The 17,629-nt window shown below is 40.0% G+C and overlaps 2 protein-coding genes across 2 annotated transcripts in view; one reads left to right on the top strand and one right to left on the bottom strand.

Moving 5' to 3' along the window:
• ATG14 (autophagy related 14) overlaps positions 1–17,629 on the top strand; it is a 41,438-nt gene that overhangs the window by 4,822 nt on the left and 18,987 nt on the right. Inside the window, exons 2-4 of the mRNA XM_036242609.1 lie at positions 11,337–11,399; positions 12,816–12,858; positions 16,342–16,423. Coding sequence (XP_036098502.1) covers positions 11,337–11,399; positions 12,816–12,858; positions 16,342–16,423 — 188 coding nt within the window. The remainder of the gene's footprint in view (positions 1–11,336; positions 11,400–12,815; positions 12,859–16,341; positions 16,424–17,629) is intronic.
• FBXO34 (F-box protein 34) overlaps positions 8,637–17,629 on the bottom strand; it is a 130,150-nt gene continuing 121,157 nt past the window's right edge. Inside the window, exon 14 of the transcript XR_004956757.1 lies at positions 8,637–8,927. The gene's annotated coding sequence lies outside the window, so the exon portion shown is untranslated. The remainder of the gene's footprint in view (positions 8,928–17,629) is intronic.

Here is a 17,629-nt window from a genome sequence, read left to right as displayed (position 1 = left end):
AGTGGTAGATAGATTGGTTGAAAAATATCTAAACTCACTACTTTTTTTGTTGTTGTTTAGTGGGAAGATGTCTTTATATCATGATATCCTCACCAACACTAACCTTTTCTCATCTCCCACCTTGGCCCCAGTCCTAAAACAATACCTACTTTCTTCTCCACTTTTTCATCTGCTTTTTAACTTGTGTGCCTTTTAAAAGATGAAAAAGATGGTGTTAAGCAGTATTCTCAACACAATCTTTGGATCTTGTACTGCTGAATGTTTTAAAATTACAGGTCTTTTTTTTTTTTTTTCATCCTCACCCAAGGATATTTTTGCATTTATCTTCAGATAGAGTGGGAGGGAGAGAGGGAAGGAGAGAGAGAGAGAGAGAAACATCCATGTGAGAGAGACACATCAACTGGTTGCCACCCACACAACCCCAACTGGGGCCGGGGACAAACCGCAACCCAGGTACGTGCCCTTAGCCGGAACAGAACCCAGGTCTCTCTGGTCTGAGGGCCGATGCTCTAACAGCTGAGCCAAACCAACCAGGGCTAAAAAGTACAGGTCTTTTAACAGGAACATAATTTGCTGGATTATACATTTATCTGACACCAAAAATAGCACTGTTACCCAGTAGGGAAATGACAGGTTGAAGTCATCTTTTCAGTCAAAACTGGAAAGAAGTCAGTTACTGATTTATGATGGGTATAGGAATGGGATAGGGAACATAATCTGAGGATACCCAGAGAGTGGAGCACCAGGAAGATCTGCCTTCTGGTTTAGAAACCAGTTATTTTAAAGTTTAAAAAGGCAGACATGCCCGGCTGGTATGGCTCAGTGGTTGAGCGTCGACCCATGCACCAAGAGGTCACCAGTTCGATTCCCAGTCAGAACCCATGCTTGGGTGGTGGGCTCGATCCCCAGTAGGGGGGGCGGTGCAGGAGACAGCCTATCAATGTCTGTCTCTTGCTCCCTCTTCCAAATTCTCTAAAAATCAATAATATTAAAAAAATAAAAAGGCAGATACGTTTTATGAGCATATGGATATTGCTTTTATAAATATATTTTCAGGAGTGATGCTGCATTACTTTCACTGATGAGTTTTAAGAATATATGATTTCACTTTTATCAGGAAACAGAAATATGGGCACTAAACAAAGTGAAGTGGGGTAAAGGATGAGCACGAAATTTAGACATTACTGTAGAGTTCAAGGGGAAACAACCAACATCCAAAAATTTTATCTTTTAGATATTTCTGTCCCCCCTCTAGTATTCTTTTGGTTGTCAGTAACTATAGCCTGTCTATAAAAATCTGTTGTCTTGAGAATTCAGTTCTGGACCCACGTTTGTATACCTCACTCAGCAGAACAAAAGCTCTACCGGTAGGTAGCTGGACTCCTCATCTTTAGACAAGAGTTTATCAGCCTTATAGCTATTTGATTGTGTCCTTCAGGAAGGGTCCGAACTCCCATCCCGTGTAGTTTATTAATTGTATAGACACCTACACTGGTGGATCTGTTAAGAAACTATAACTTGTTTAGTCAGTATCACTGGCTACTCTCATCATTATACCTTTTAGAATTTATAAAAGGCTTTCACATTTATTATCAGCCATTTATTCCCTACCTTAATCCCATACATTATTAACCTGTTTTAAAAGTGAAGAAACAGAAGAGTTATGCCTTACTTACTCCTGGACTATGTTAGTTCTTAAATTCACTTCCAAATGTGAACTCTGCGTGTGTGTGTATATATATATTTCAATTTAATGCATTAGTAAGATTAAGTGCGAAGTCACCCGTTGTAATTGAGAAAAGGGAAACTAGAGTGTATTATGTGCTAAGTGCTGTACCTGATGCTTTCACATTTATTTAATCCCTGTAACCAAGTCACATAAGCATTATTCCCATTTTGCAAGTGAGGAAACTAAACAATACTTTGTTTCCATTTTCTACTAATGACTTAGCCTTCTTAATTCCTGCCAGTGGCATGTTTTTTCTATATTTTCTCATAGCCTAACTATTCTAACATAAAAGAACCATCCTGATAAAGACCATGTGTTTTCCCTATTGCATTTGTCCATAAACACCATACCCTTGTATGCCTAAAGTTAAGGAAGAAAAATTTGATGGCTAGTAATTCTTACTTTGTTAGTATCCTAATTCAAGAAATATTTAGTTCTTTAATCATCTCTACTTAAATAAGGAGATTGCTGTTCTCCCAGGAACATCTGTACTTTCACTTACCTGAGAAGCCTCACCTGTCTTATTTCTATATCCAGAAGTAGTCATTAACTCTTCCTCCACAGCCTGGGCCCAAATCATAGATGGGTGTCAAGTTCCCCATCACTGACCTAAAAACTGTGTGCTCATTTCTCCTCCTCATATCTATATATTTTTAAATTAATTTAATTTTTAAATTTTTATTATTTATTTTTTCTTTACCTGAGGACATTTTTTTTTTTTTTTGCATAGAGCAAGAGGGAGAGAGAGAGAAACATCAATGTGAGAGAGACACATCGACTGGTTGCCACCCACATGACCATAACCGGGGCAGGGGACAAACTGAAACCGAGGTACGTGCCCTTAGCGGGAACCGAACCCAGGTCTCTCCGGACCATGGGCCGACTAACTGCTGAGCCAAACCGGCCAGGGCTAATTTTTTAAAATTTTTTTATTATTATTATCTTTTATCCTCACCCGAGGACATTTTTCCATTTTTTGTACAGATAGAGTGGGAGGGAGAGAGAGGAACAGAGAGAGAGAGGGGGAGAAACATCGACGTGAAAGGGACACATCGAGTGGCTGCCACCCACACAACCAACCAGGGCTGGGGACAAACTGCAACCAAGGTACGTGCCCTTAGCGGGAACCGAGCCCGGGTCTCTCTAGACCGCAGGCCGACTCTCTAACCGCTGAGCCAAACCGGCCAGGGCTTTATTTTTTTTATTTTTTTTAACTTATCTTTATTGTTGAATGTACTACAGATGTCCCTCTCCCCTCCCCTTGAAGCCCTCCTCTTATCCCACTCCCCTCCTGCTTTACCCACATTATTGTCTGTGTCCATTAGTTATGCATATATGCATATAAGTTCTTTGGTTTCTCTCTTCCCGCCCCACCTCCTCCCTTCCCTTTGAGGTTTATCTGTGTAACAACCAATTTGTACTTCCTAATCCCTTCATCTTTTTCACCCAACTCTCCTCCCATCTGGCAACCAACAAAAAGTTCTCTGTATCTTTGAGTCTGTTTCTGGTCTGCTTGCTCATTTTGTTTGTAGATTTAATTGTTGATAGATATATATTTATCGCCATTTTATTCATATGTTTTTTTTATCTTCTTCAAGAAGACCCGTCAACATTTCATATAATACTGGTTTGGTGGTGATGAACTCCTTTAGCTTTTTCTTGTCTGGGAAACTCTTGATATGGCCATTGATTCTAAATGATAGCTTTGCAGGATAGAGTAATCTTGGTTGTAGGTCCTTGCTTTTCATCACTTTAAATATTTCTTGCCACTCCCTTTTGGCCTGCAAAGTTTCTTTTGAGAAATCAGCTGACAGCCTTATGGGAGCTCTATTGTAGGTAACTAACTGCTTTTCTCTTGCTGCTTTTAAGATTCTTTGTCTTGAACCTTTGGCATTTTGATGATGATGTGTCTTGGTGTGGACCTCTTTGGGTTCATCTTGTTTGAGACTCTCTGTGTGTCCTGGACTTGTATGTCTGTTTCCTTCACCAAGTTAGGGACGTTTTCTGTCATTATTTTTTCAAATAGTTTTTCAATTTCTTACCCTCGCTCTTGTTCTGGCACTCCCATGATGTGAATGTTGGTACGCTTGAAAATGTCCCAAAGGCCCTGGCCGGTTTGGTTCAGTGGTTAGAGCATCGGCCTGCGGTCCGGAGAGACCCGGGTTCGGTTCCCGCTAAGGGCACGTACTTCGGTTGCAGTTTGTCCCCGGCCCTGGTTGGTCGTGCGGTGGCAGCCACTCGATGTGTCCCTTCATGTCGATGTTTCTCTCTCTCTGTCTCTTCCTCTCTCTCCCTCCCACTCTATCTGTACAAAAAATGGAAAAATGTCCTCGGGTGAGGATAAAAAAAAGAAAATGTCCCAAAGGCTCCTTATACTATCCTCATTTTAAAAAAATTCTTTTTTCTTTTTGCTGTTCTGATTGGGTGTTTTTTTCTTCCTTATATTCCAGATTGATGGTTTGCTTCTTGGCTTTACCTACTCTATTATTGATTCCCTGTAAATTATTTTTTATTTCAGTTACTGCATACTTCATTTCTGACTGATACTTTATTTTGCTCTTGAGGCCCTCACTAGGTTCCTTGACTATCCTTATGACCACTATTTTGAACTCTGCATCTCTTAGATTGCTTATCTCCATTTCATTTAGTTCTTTTCCTGGAGTTTTGTTCTGTTCTTTCATTTGGGACATGTTTCTTTGTCTCCTCATTTTGGCTGCCTCCCTGTGTTTGTTTCTATGTATTAGGTAGAGTTGCTATGTCTCCTAGGCTTCCTAGGGTGGCCTATTGTGGTAGGTGTTCTGTAGGGTCCAGTAGCAGCCTCCCTGGTCTCCCAGCTGGGCTCTTGAGGTGCACCCCTCATGTGGACTTTACACCCTTCTGTTGTAATTAAGTCTTGATTGCTGTTGGCATGTTAATGGGGAGGGTTTTACTCAGGCTGATCAGCTGCAAGGACTGGTTGTGCCCACTGACTACCTCTGACTACCTTGGATGATCAGCTGTGCAGGGCCCACCACATACAGTAAGACTTACTTCAGCAGGGCTCTGGTACCCCGAGTCCATTTCTTGAGTGTGTCACTTGTGGAGGTGTTTGGGTGGTGGTGCTTCGACGTGGTCTGAAGCTGTCCACTGGGTGTGCTGGCTCTGGGGCAAGGTCAGCTACTGCCTCTGATCTACCCAGGGCCACCAGGCATAAGCTACAAAGTGACCTGCTGGTGGCTGCTTCTTGTGTTGGGCTTGGAGGTGTCCAGGCAAAGCCAAGCTGTGAACCAAGGCTGGTTGCTTCTAGTGCCAGGCCTGGGGCCACTTAGTGAGAGGTATGGGGCTCCCTGTAGCCAGATGCTGCTTGTTTGAGAGAATTTAGGAAAATCTGAAGCAGGAGCCAAAACAGGCCAATCCTATGGTAAAGCCACTGGAAACAGCTTGGGTGGGCCTGAAAGTTGGGTGGGGCGGGGCCTCATGGAATCACCAGGGCGGGACAACCAGTGTGAGCCAGGTTGCTGGAGTCCCAGATATGGCAGCTGTCTGCTGCCCCGTAGGCAAAGGGCTCACCAAAGGAATAAAGGCCTCCACCTGCACGCCTGTTGAGGAGAAAGCTGCATCTCCAGTCCTCGCCCTAATACCAAACAACTCAGTTCTTCCCCATATGTCTCTGGTGCCTTTTAAGTTGCCTCCCCTCCAAGCTGGAGCTCAGGGAGAAGGTCCCAGTAAGTTTGTGTTCAGGCTTTAAGAGGAGCTGCCTGGGGCTCCAGCAGCCTCAGCCTCCCTCAGCCTCAGTTCCCGCTGGTTTTACAGCCAGAGGTCAACAGTTCTCAACCTGTGGGTCGCGACCCCTTTGGGGTTGCCTAAGACCATCGGAAAACACATATTTCCAATGGCGATTCATTACAGTAGCAAAATTACAGTTCTGAAGTAGCATCGAAAATAATTTTATGGTTGGGGGTCACCACAACATGAGGAACTGTATTAAAGGGTCGTGGCATTCGGAAGGTTAAGAACCACTGGCCAGAAGTGATGGGGACTTCTTGGCACTGGAACCCTGAGCTGGGCACCTGGTGTGGAACGGGGACCCTTCACTCCTCAGGGAGGACCTTCATAGTCGAGGTGTCCCCCTGATTTTTATCCACCACACGTGGGTGTGGGACCAGCCATCCCAGCCTCCGCCCCTCCTACCAGTCTCAGTGTGGCTGCTGCTTTAATTTCATAGTTGTAGGACTTCCATTCAGCTTGATTTCAGATGGTTCTGAAGGACGTTTGTTCTGTAGTTTAGTTGTAATTTTGATGTCTCTCTTCCTTATATTTAAGGAACCCAAAGAATGTCATCTGTCTCAGAGGACCTAACTTTAGCTACCTTAAGGAGATTATGTATTTTTATAGTAGATGTAATCTTCAAGGGGGAACATGAGGAATTTTAATTGTGTATCTTTTTATCTTATTGTAAAAGTATGTGACTATTGTAGAAAATTGTCAAGTACAGAAATACATAAAGGAGACAGATTTCTTTTTAAGGCCTTCAATTACTTATTCGAAAGTTTTAAGTTCTTTTTGTCTGTTTTTGCCTTTCTTATAATTAATGATATTTCTCAGACCTTTCTATTGCCATAACCCTAGGCACAAAGTAAACATACACCCCTAGGATGAGGAAAAGGACTGGGCCGGCAGGTGGAGGGATTGGTTATTTTGTGAAAGGTGCTATACTTGGGATATCGAAGTTGTAGGTGTTATAATGATGTTAATTATCACCTAGCAAAGAATTAATGTGGATCCCTAATAGAGCACCTGCCCTGGTGCTGTTTCGCTGGTAATATGGGGCAGATGTATGTAATTGGTCCGGCCTGTGTAGAGCTCTCTGTTGTCCGTGATTGTCAGTGGCTAGGGCTCATGCTCAGTAGCAACACGCTTCTATCCTTGTTATCCTGCTTGGTGTGTTGAAATGCTTTGGTGAAGGAGAAATTAAATTTTCACCTTGTGAAACATAACAGAATTTCCTCTGCCTATAATGACTTCCTTCCCTTTACAGGGCCAGCTCTAACTCATCCCCAAGTCTTATCCCAACTAGGCATAGCTCCCAGAAAGCTCCCTCTGAAGCCTGAACTGGGTTGTGTGCCAGTCTTCTTACACCTCTGGGGTGCTGGGTGACCACTCCTTTTCTCAGCCCCATCAGCCTCTATCGAAGGAAAAATGTTTGAAAGTCAATTTAAGGGAGTATTTTTTTAATGGGAAAAAATAATTAGTTGTGAAAGTATGGAAGAATTGAGAAAATAGTAGTTAATTTAAGAGTACTTTTTAAGGAAAAAGACAAATCTTATAAGTGGAGAAGTTTGGTAAATAATATAGAAGGCCTTTTTTAAAAACTATGTTTTAATTTTTTTATTGACTTTTTAGAGAGAGAGTAAGGTAGAGGGAGAGAGAGAGAGAAATATCAGTGAAAGAGAAACATCAATCAGCTGCCTCCTACAGGTCCCCTACTGGGGATTGAGCCCAAAACGCCAGCATGCGCCCTCACTGGGAATCAAACCACTGACCTCTTAGTCCGTGGGCTAGAAGGCCTTTTTAAATTGGGAGAGAAAATATAAGAAACAGTGTTGTAAAAGCCATGGTGCGTGGTACATGTTCACTGGCAGATTCCTTTCAGAAACAACACAAAAACTAGGGTCACTAAACAAACAAACAAAAAATTGATAAATATGTCTGCATAAAAGTTGGAAAATTCTGTAGAAAGAAACACGAGTAGTCAGAAAGCAGATTGAGGGGGGGGAATTTTCAAGATGTATGAAAGAAAAATGGCTAATTTCCCTAATAAGTAACTCTTTTAAAAATGTACAAAAATGGACCAAGGACAGATGGGAATAACAACAACAAAAGTAAGTAGTTTATTAAGATAGGAAAGGGCTTTCAACATGGGGGAAGGGGGTGGGAGGCCAATCAGGTTAGCAAAGACTAAAAAGAAATATGCAGTGTTTGGGGAGGGGATGAAAAAACAGATTCTGTTACTGGTGGGGTTACGATTATATTAAGTGTTTCAGAGGAAATTAAAAAATAGCTGTCAGAATTTTGCATGTAAATATTTGACCCATCAATTTATTTTATTTCTAGAAATTTCTTCTAGAGAATCTTAAAAGTTTGTAAAGATTTGTAAGATATTCGTTTATAATATTGATGATAGTGAAAAACTGGAAGCAATGGCAATATTCAATAGGAGTTTATATAAATAAATTATATGATGTCTATTTTATGAAATTCTGTGCACCTGTTAAATAATTAGATAGATTTATATGTTCTGACATGAAAAAACATACAAGATATTTGATGTGGTAAATCCAACTTGAAAGTACATAAATGTGATTCCTCCTCCCCCCTTTTTTTCAATCCTCACTAAGGATATGCTTATTGATTTTAGAGAGTGGATAAGAGGTGGGGAGAGAGAAAGAGAAACATCAATCAGTTTCTGCCCCCCTAACCAAATGGACCAGAGATCGAATCTAGAACCTTGGTATGTTCCCTGACGGGGAATCTAACCTTTAACCTTTCAGTATGGGACAGTACTCCAACCACCTGAGCCCACACTGGCCAGGGCCCCCCTCCTTTTTCAAACATAAAATAGATGTCATTAAGTGTGATTTGAATATGGTGACTCTCTCTTAACCTTTCCACTTGTTGGAAACCATATTGAAAAAGCACAGACTTGTGGGATGAATTTTTTATCTTTTCCCATGAGTGGTGGGATGGGGAATGCAGAGAATGGGCGAGTGTGCTGATGAGCAAGCAGTTGAAATGCTGACCTAGCCACATTCCTTGATATCTATCATCTGCTGTTTAGGTTTGTTAACACCACTTATTTTTAATTCCCTTCATGAAGGATAACATGACTCATGAAGCTTTTGGTACAGTAGGAATTATCTTTTTATTATTCCTGCTGTCATCTGTACATTTGTTTTAAATTTTGTTTCTTGTGTGTGTTATTTAACAAAGCCCAAGAGAATCAACCAGCTCTTATAAAGCTGGACAGAGTTGTTTGTCATCCCAGTTTGTTCTAGTGCAAAGTGGAGAGGTATTTTTATGACAGGTCTGAAAGAACTTTCATAACTTCCTAAAACAAGATTTTATTTTCCCTGTCAGTTCTTTGTTTGCTAAGTTTGATGAGTCTTGTCTGTTTGTCATCTCCTTCAGCTTATAGGAACAGGAATCACCACCATGTTGCCTTAGCAAGATAGAAATAGATACCACATTAGTTTCTCATTTTTGATACAAGGGAATGGAAGCATATAACACGTAGTGTGGCCAAGAGTCCACAGCTGCAGAATATATCATTAGATTTCTTAATATTGTGGCAGATTCTTTGTTATAAATTGCAGGCACATAGTAAAAGCCTAAGTTAATTATTAATTTATGGGGTTTGTCTACATTCCGCATTGGTTTCTGAGTTTTCTAATACTATCTCATGCTGTAACCACCTTCCTGGCCATTGTGGTGCCACCCAGTAGAACTTTGTGCCAAGTTGTTCTGTTTCTGTGCTGTCCAATATGGTAGTCACCAGCCGTTTGGGACTATTGAAATGTGGTTAGTGCAAGTGAGGAACTGAATTTTTCAAATATGTTTTTATTGATTTTAGAGAGAGAGAGTAAACCATCGATATGAGTGAAACCTTAATCTGTTGTCTTCGTACCTTGTTGCTGTAGCATGTGGCATTACCCGTGTCTCCTTGAAAACAGTGAGCCACTGTTAACTCAGTTGAAAATCAGTTGCACAATGTTTGTCATGCAGTTTTAAAAATCAAATCCTTATTAAGCAACAAGCCACATTTTAGGTGTCCAGTAGCTGTGCGTGACTGGTTTTTACCATATTGAACAGCACAGATCTAGAAGATCTGAATGACAGTTAGCCACCTTCAGCTGGTTGACATTTATAGAACACTGTACCCAGCAGCTGCTAAGTGCACATGGAACTTACTTTCATGTGCACATGGAACTTTCACCGAGGAAAATCAAATTCAAGGCTATAAGACAGTTTCAAATAGAAAGATTGAAATCTCACAGTATATTCTGTGACCACATCAGAATTAAATAAGAAAATAGTAACAAAAAGTTACCTAGTAAAGTCTATATAGCTGGAAGTTAAGCAATACACGTCTAAATAACTTGTGAGTCAATGAAGGAATCTTATGGAAAAGTAGAAATTACAGACTAAATGGTAATGAAAATATACTGCATCAAAATTTTTTATTTTGCCCTGGCTGGTTTGGCTCAGTGGTTATAGCGTCGGCCTGTGGTCCAGAGAGACCTGGGTTTGGTTCCCGCGAAGGGCATGTACCTGAGTTGCAGTTTGTCCCCGGCCCTGGTTGGGTTGTGTGGGTGGCAGCCACTCGATGTGTCCCTTTCACGTTGATGTTTCTCTCTCTCTCTCTTCCTCCCGCTCTATCTGAACAAAAAACGAAAAAGTGTCCTCCAGTGAGGATAAAAAAAATTTTTTTTGGATTTAGCTGAAACAATACTTAGAGGGAAATTGATAACTTTATATCATTATATTAAAAAGGAAGGGTGGCCCTGGCGGGTATGACTCAGTTGATCAAGTGTCATCCCATGTACCAGAAGGTGGCTGGTTTGATTTCTGTCAGGCACATGCCCAGGTTTCAGGTTTGATCCCCCGTGGGGGACGTGCAGGAGGCAGCCAGTCATTAGTGTTTCCCTTCCTCTCTTTCTAAAAAATCAATAAGAATATTTTTTTTAAAAAGGATGGGGGCCATAAGATCAATGAGTTTTTACCATAAGCTACAAAAAAGAGCAAACTAAACCACAAATAAGGTAATAGGAAGAAAATAATAAGGGTATGAGTAGTAGACTGACAGAAAATGAAGTGCAATATGATATCCCTTCCTTTTGGTAACTTTTACTAAGTAACTTGTTAACCTGCAATGACTAGCAATAAAATAAGTGAGAAAATAAATCGTACTTTTAAAATTATAAGAAACAAATTGGCTGGTTTGGCTTAGCGGTTAGAGCGTTGGCCGACGGACCAATGAGTCGCAGGTTCGATTCCGGTCAAGGGCACGTACCTCGGTTGCGGTTCTTCCCTGGCCCTGGTCGGGTCTTGCGGGAGGCAACCAGTTGAAGTGTCTCTATCACATTGATGTTTTTCTCTCTGTCTCTCTCTCCCTCCCTCCCACTCTATCTGATAATAAGTAGAAAAATATCCTCAGGTGAGGGCAAAAAAACAAACAAAAGAAAAAGAAAAAGCGGTAGATGAAAGCAGGATTAAATTAAGCTTAATAATTAAAGTTATTTTTATAATAGAAGCTTCTTTGAACTCAAATTCACGTTAGAGCTCTGCTGTGCCTGTTTGGAAAATAATTTAACCTAGGGGTGGAAACCTATAGATAGATTTTATAAACCCATGAAATAATTTTAAAGCTGAGAGTTTGAACTTAGTTGTAAAACAACCAAATGCTAAGCATCCACATGCATCCCATTGAGAAGTTATATATAATACTTTCAAGACAGTGACATTTCCAGATGAGTTGGCAGAAATGATTGCCTCCCAGGAATTTATATCATCTGGTTGGACTGAAAAAAAGCAAATATTTAAATGAAACATTGAATTTTTTTTCTTGCAGGTTTATAGACAAGAAGGCACGGTTGAGCCAGCTTAAGAGCAAGCAAGAAGAATTTCAAAAAGAGTGAGTTTTCATTTTGTTTTTTAATTTGTAGAATTATCTAGTCATCACGTGGTTTAATTCAGTACTGTGGAGTACAGACATATTACTAGATTTAGGACACAATCAAAATACAGAAGAGTAGTGCATCTGAGAGAAGCAAAACAGGAGAGGTACCAAGTTTGTAGAAAATACTGGGATCACCTGCTGCCTGTACACAGTTGGCACTCAGGGACGGAATGGTAATCAGTCCCCACCCCTGATCATTGATACGTGGCACGTGGCTCCAGGACAGGAGGCACATTAGACTTAAGTTAGTGATGGTGGCTCCTATTGGATGTTACTGCTCCATTTACCCTTCTTATTCTCTGTCAGTGTTTTTGCAAAGTGTGGTCTGCAGATGGTCTATATCAGAATTCATTAACTGAGGTAATGGTTAAAAATGCAGATTCTTAAAATCCTATCCTCAGATATTCTGATTCAGTAGGTCTGGGAGGAGCCCTGGGAATCTAGAGTTATTGCTGAGCACCCCTGATTCATCTCTCACACTCTGGATTTAAGAATTTTCCTATAGAACCTTCTATCCCAAACTGTCCCAGTCACCATTCTGCAGGCACACCCCAGGTCTGATAAACACATTGATAAGTGCGTGACTTAAATATTCTGAGGTGCTTTGTATTAGAGAAACCTGCTTGGATTAATTTAACTCGGTTATTTCTCTAATTTATTCGATCATAGGAACATACATTTATTTATTTATTTCCTCACCCTAGGACATGCTTATTGATTTTTTTTTAGTAACGATAAGGGAGAGAGAGGGGGAGGGAGGGAGGAACATTGATTTAAGAGAGAAACATTGATGTGAGAAACATCTATCAGTTGCCTTCCTGTATGCGCCCTGAGCAGGGATCAAATCTGCAACCTGGCTATGTGCCCTGACTGGGGATTGAACCTGCAATCTTTCGGTGTATGGGACAATGCTCAACCAACTGAGCCACATGGGCCAAGGCAGGAACTTTTATTTTTATAGAACACTTCACCCCATAAAACAAATATTTGTTGATACTGGCCTGTGCCTTTTCTTTGGGTGATGAACTTAGCATTTTCAGTCATAAATTTTCTTGTAACTATCATTATTATTAATTATGACTGACGGGAATTGTTAGTTATGACTGAGGACAAAGGCTCTGTCCATTAAGGAAGTTTATTATGAACGTTTGTAGAAAGGCTCTGGGCTGTGTTAGAAGTGCAAAAGCAAGGAGATGAGAAAAAATTGCAGAGAACAGAATTTGGAAAACACTTTTAAATGCATCCATCCCACTTTGCTATTTCCATCCATTTATAAGAACTTATCTTTAAAAGTTGTTGATTTTACATTTTTGAGTTTCACAAAATTTAATTGTTTTAAGAGCTTATTCTGTATATTTCTTCTCCTTACAGAGTGCTAAAAGCTATGGAAGGAAAATGGATAACAGATCAGTTGGTGAGCTATAAGAACTACTTAAATAATATTCTCTGTACTGGAGGTTACATGTTTTTACCTTGGTAGATTTTAAAATTAAAATATTGTGAATTTAAACTTGTTTTTGCTCATTTTTAGATGTCCTCTCTTTAAATATATTTGTAGTGTGGGCTTCTCAAGTATTTTATCTAGATACCAAAAACAAGGTATTGACAGTTAATCAGGGAGCTGTCATAAAGATTAATTATGAAGTCTGGTATTGGCATAGGAATATAAGAACAATGAGCTATGCTTTTGGAGAAAAATTCCTCATCGTAAACACATACATAGTTTAGATGGAATAATGATTAAATGTGAAAAGTAAACTCATAAAAATATGGAAAAAAAATAGACAAAAGTGTTTATGTAATTTAAGGGTGAGAGGAACTTGATAAGCTGTAAAGGAAAACATTTTGCCACTCTATGTAAAAAGTTCTTTATTTTAAATACCCTAAGTAAAATGAGCATAAATGAGTACAATACATGAAAATAGGAGTTCGGTCACTAACACTGCATTCAGTCTTGATGGAAATATACAGTGGCATATCTGGGGGACATTCAGAGGTGTGTCCTTGATTTTATGCACATATGGTACATCCAACAGTCTTCCTCTTAAGGACATGCACATGAATGTGGAAATTTATGGATAGCGAAGCTGGCTGTCTGCGGCACTAGGAGTGAAGTCAGTGTATAGATAAACTACATGCTAATCAAGCAGGGTGCAACACAGATGATACTGTGTAGCTGTTCGAAGGAATATGGTCAGTCTACATGTATTGATATGGAGTGATGTCCGAGAGAGAGTGAGAGATTTTTTTTTCCCCCCTCATCCAAGGACATTTTTGCATTCATTTTCAGATAGAGGGGAGGGAGAGAGGGAGGAAGAGAGAGAGAGAAACATCGGTGTAAGAGAGCCACATCGAGTGGTTGCCACCCACATGACCCCAACTGGGGCTGGGGACATACTGCAACCGAGGTATGTGCCCTTAGCAGGAACCGAACCCAGGTCTCTCTGGTCTGCAGGCTGACACTCTAACTGCTGAGCCAAACTGGCCAGGTCCAAGATATATTTTTTAAATGAAAAATCAAAAATGTAGGCTAGAGTAAAGTATGATTCAATTTCTGTATGTGTTTGAAATATAAATATAATCTAAAAAGTCTGAAAAGATGCATTGAACTTTAATTTAGATTACCCGTGAGGGATAGGAAGGAGTCAGGCTGACAACCACTTTTTTTTTTTTCTTTTGTGATATATAATTTTTTTTCCACAATAATGAGTATAATTTAATAGTTTTTAAATAATTAAAAGAATATTTGTGCCTGACCAGTGTGGTTCAGTGGTTGAGCAGCGACCCATGCACCAAAAAATCACTGGTTCAATTCCTAGTCAGGGCACGTGCCCAGATTGTGGACCAAATCCCCAGTGGGGGCAGGCAGAAGGTGGCCAATTGATATTCTCTCTCGATATTTCTCTCTCTTCCTCTCTCTCTAAAATCAATAAAGAAAAAAAGAATATTTGTGATATAAGTAAATTTTATTCACATACTGAATGTTATGGAAACAAAATATGCTGTGGAGAAAAATATCATAAAAGGCCATTTATAAAGAACCCCATCCCAGTTTTTCTACATTCCCTATGTTGTTTTCGAATTTTGCTATCAACAATTTCAAGACTGATTCTTAAAGACTGATACCTTAAAAAAATTTTTTTTTCTTTATTGATTTGAGAGAGAAGAAGGGGGGGGGGGGAGAGAAACATCAGTGAGAAAGAACATCGATTTGCTGCCTCCTGCATGCCCCCCACTGGGGATTTGGCCCACAACCTGGGCATGTGCCCTGACCAGGAATCAAACTGGTGACCTCTTGGTACATGGGTCAACACTCAACCACTGAGCAACACTGGCCAGGCAAAGACTGATACCGTTTAAAAGGGAAGACATCTCATTGCCTCCTCTCCTGAATCCACTAGTCCCACAAACCTGTTTTCAGATGTCTCGTGCACTCGATTTGAGAGGTTAGCATTTCGCCCACCAGCACATCCCTATAATCTACTCTGTATCTTGTACTATCAAACACCACAAATGTTTGAATGTTGTTATGAGCTTTTAATTGGCCACATTTATGGAGGCATTATAGAATAGATAATTACATTTTTTAACTGACTATTGGGTCTTATTTTTGCTGACTTTTTATTCACCTTGGGGGAAGCAATACCTAAATCCGGGTAATATAAAGAGGACATTTTATATTTCATATGATTGAGGTTTTTGAAGAAATCTTATATAAGTTATACACTTGAAAATTTTTTTCTATTTTATTATAGTTTAATTATTTTGAAAATAATACGTGTTTATTATATCAGTGAGAGAAATCAGTGATGTTGATGGTCTCCTCTATAGCTAGCACTAAGAGTAAGCAGGGTGTCAATAGAGCTTCCTGTGATGATGCAAGTGTTCGGTGTCTACACAGAACAATATGGTAGCCATTAGCCACATGTGGTGTTGAACATATGACGTATGGGTAGTGTGAGTAAGGAACTGAATTTTTTTATTTTATGCAATTTTAATTGACTTTTAAATAGCCACGTGTGACCAGTAGCTATATATTGGACAGAGCATGTTAAAAAATAGCCTTCATAATTTTTCTCTGTGAATTTCTCTCTCTCTTAATTTTCTAGCAGCTTCTGCATTGAACCAGTCCATTGGTTACGCATACATGCATATAAGTTCTTTGGTTTATCTCATCCACCCCCTCTACCCCCTCCTCTGAGGTTTGTCACTCTGAATCGTACTCCTTTCTATGTCTCTAAGTCTATTTTGTTCATCAGCTTATTTTGTTCATTATATTCCACAAATAAATGAGATCATGTGGTATTTGTCTTTCCCTGACTGGCTTATTTTGCTTAGCATAATACTCTGTAGGTCCCTCCATGTCATCTCAAAAGATAAGAGATCTTTCTTTCTTACAGCTGCATAGTATTCCATTGTATATATGTACCACAGCTTTTTTTATCCACTCATCTGTTGATGGGCACGTGGGCTGTTTCCAGATCTTAGCGATTGTAAGTAGTGCTGCTATGAACATAAAGGCACATATATTCTTTCTGATTGGTGTTTCAGGCTTCTTAGGGTATATTCCTAGAAGTGGGATCACTGGGTCAAATGGCAGTTCAATTTTTAATTTTTTGAGGAAACACCATAGTGTTTTCCATAGTGGCTGCACCAGTCTGCATTCCCACCAGCAGTGTACTAGAGTCCCCTTTTCTCCACACCCTCGCCAACACTTGTTCGATTTACTTTTTATTTCTTTCTGGTAATCTACAATAGTTATAAAAGCTATAATAAATATCGTGGCCTTTCTTCATTATGTTTTCTGAGATATACCTGAAATAGGTAGTGATACCAGGTAGGTAATCATATTAATTATGAGACCAATATGTCTGATATTTATTGCATACTTTTTAAGAGATGGAAAATAATGTCCTGCAAGATGAGGATTGAACAGCTGAAGCAAACAATATGTAAAGGAAATGAAGAAATGAAGAAAAGTAAGTAATTTGACCCCTCCCTCCAGCCCTAATAAAGAGCTCATGTGGAATTTCGTGGAATTAATAAACTAGAGAGATAGAGAAAAAGAGAGGAGGGGTGTGGGGCAATAGCAACCTGGAAAAATTTACTGCTTGCCTTCCTCTCCTTATGAAACATTTGTGTAAGGAATTCTTATATAAAGATCTTTTTAAAAATGTTTTTATTGATTTTTTTAGAGAGGAAGGCAGAGAAAGATGGAAACATCGATGTGAGAAACATTGATGAGCTGCCTCCTGCATGCCCCTTACGGGGGGGATCGAGCCTGAAATCTGGACATGTGCCCTGACCGGGAATCGAACCGGGACCTCTCAGTCCATGGGACGATGCTCAATCCACCGAGCCACACCAGCCAGGCATAGAAAAATCTTTAAATAACCTGCTACCTTTCTCACTTAAAAAAGTTAAAGAGCCCTGGGCGGTTTGGCTCAGCTGTTAGAGCATGGACCTGCGGTCCCGAGAGACCTGGGTTTGGTTCCTGCTAAGGGCACGTACCTCGGTTGCAGTTTGTCCCCGGCCCTGGTTGGCCGTGCGGGTGGGAGCCACTCGATGTGTCCCTTTCACATCGATGTGAATGTATGTTTCCCATTTGCTTTAGCTAACAGGAGACTCAAAATCTAACTTGGTACCCATTTATAATTATTACTTTCTACCAGAGGCACAGAATATTGTTTTTTCTTCTTTTTTTTTAAAGGGCAAAGGACCTTTTTTAAAAATTATTCTTCTTTATTGAGTTGTAGAGAGAGGACGGGAGAGGGAGAGAGTGATAGAAACATCGATGAGAGAGAACATCAGTTGATCTCCTCCTGCATGCCCCCCACTGGGGATCAGGCCTACAACCTGGGCATGTGCCCTGACCTGGAATCGAACAGGTGACCTCTTAGTACATGGGTCAACGTTCAACCACTGAGCCACATGGGCCTGGTTGTCTTATTTTCTATAATGTGTCTTTTATATATTTTAATCTGTATTAATCTTACATTATATTTTTATTGATACTCTATCATAGGTGATTATCAAAATTTAAGAGCATCCTCTTAGAAATCCTGCATCCTTGGAAATATTCTGTGTATTTCTGAAGATCAGTATTTAAGGTTTAGAATGAGTCACCATCATACCTGGTGAATCTCTTTCTTTTCTATTCATGGCTTTCAGAAGCAATATCTTGT

This window comes from Molossus molossus, unplaced genomic scaffold (genome assembly GCF_014108415.1).
Source record: "Molossus molossus isolate mMolMol1 unplaced genomic scaffold, mMolMol1.p scaffold_m16_p_1, whole genome shotgun sequence".
NCBI classification, from domain to species: domain Eukaryota; kingdom Metazoa; phylum Chordata; class Mammalia; order Chiroptera; family Molossidae; genus Molossus; species Molossus molossus.
The sequence above is the reverse complement of the archived record's forward strand: the minus strand, read 5'-3'. Positions and strand labels throughout refer to the sequence as shown.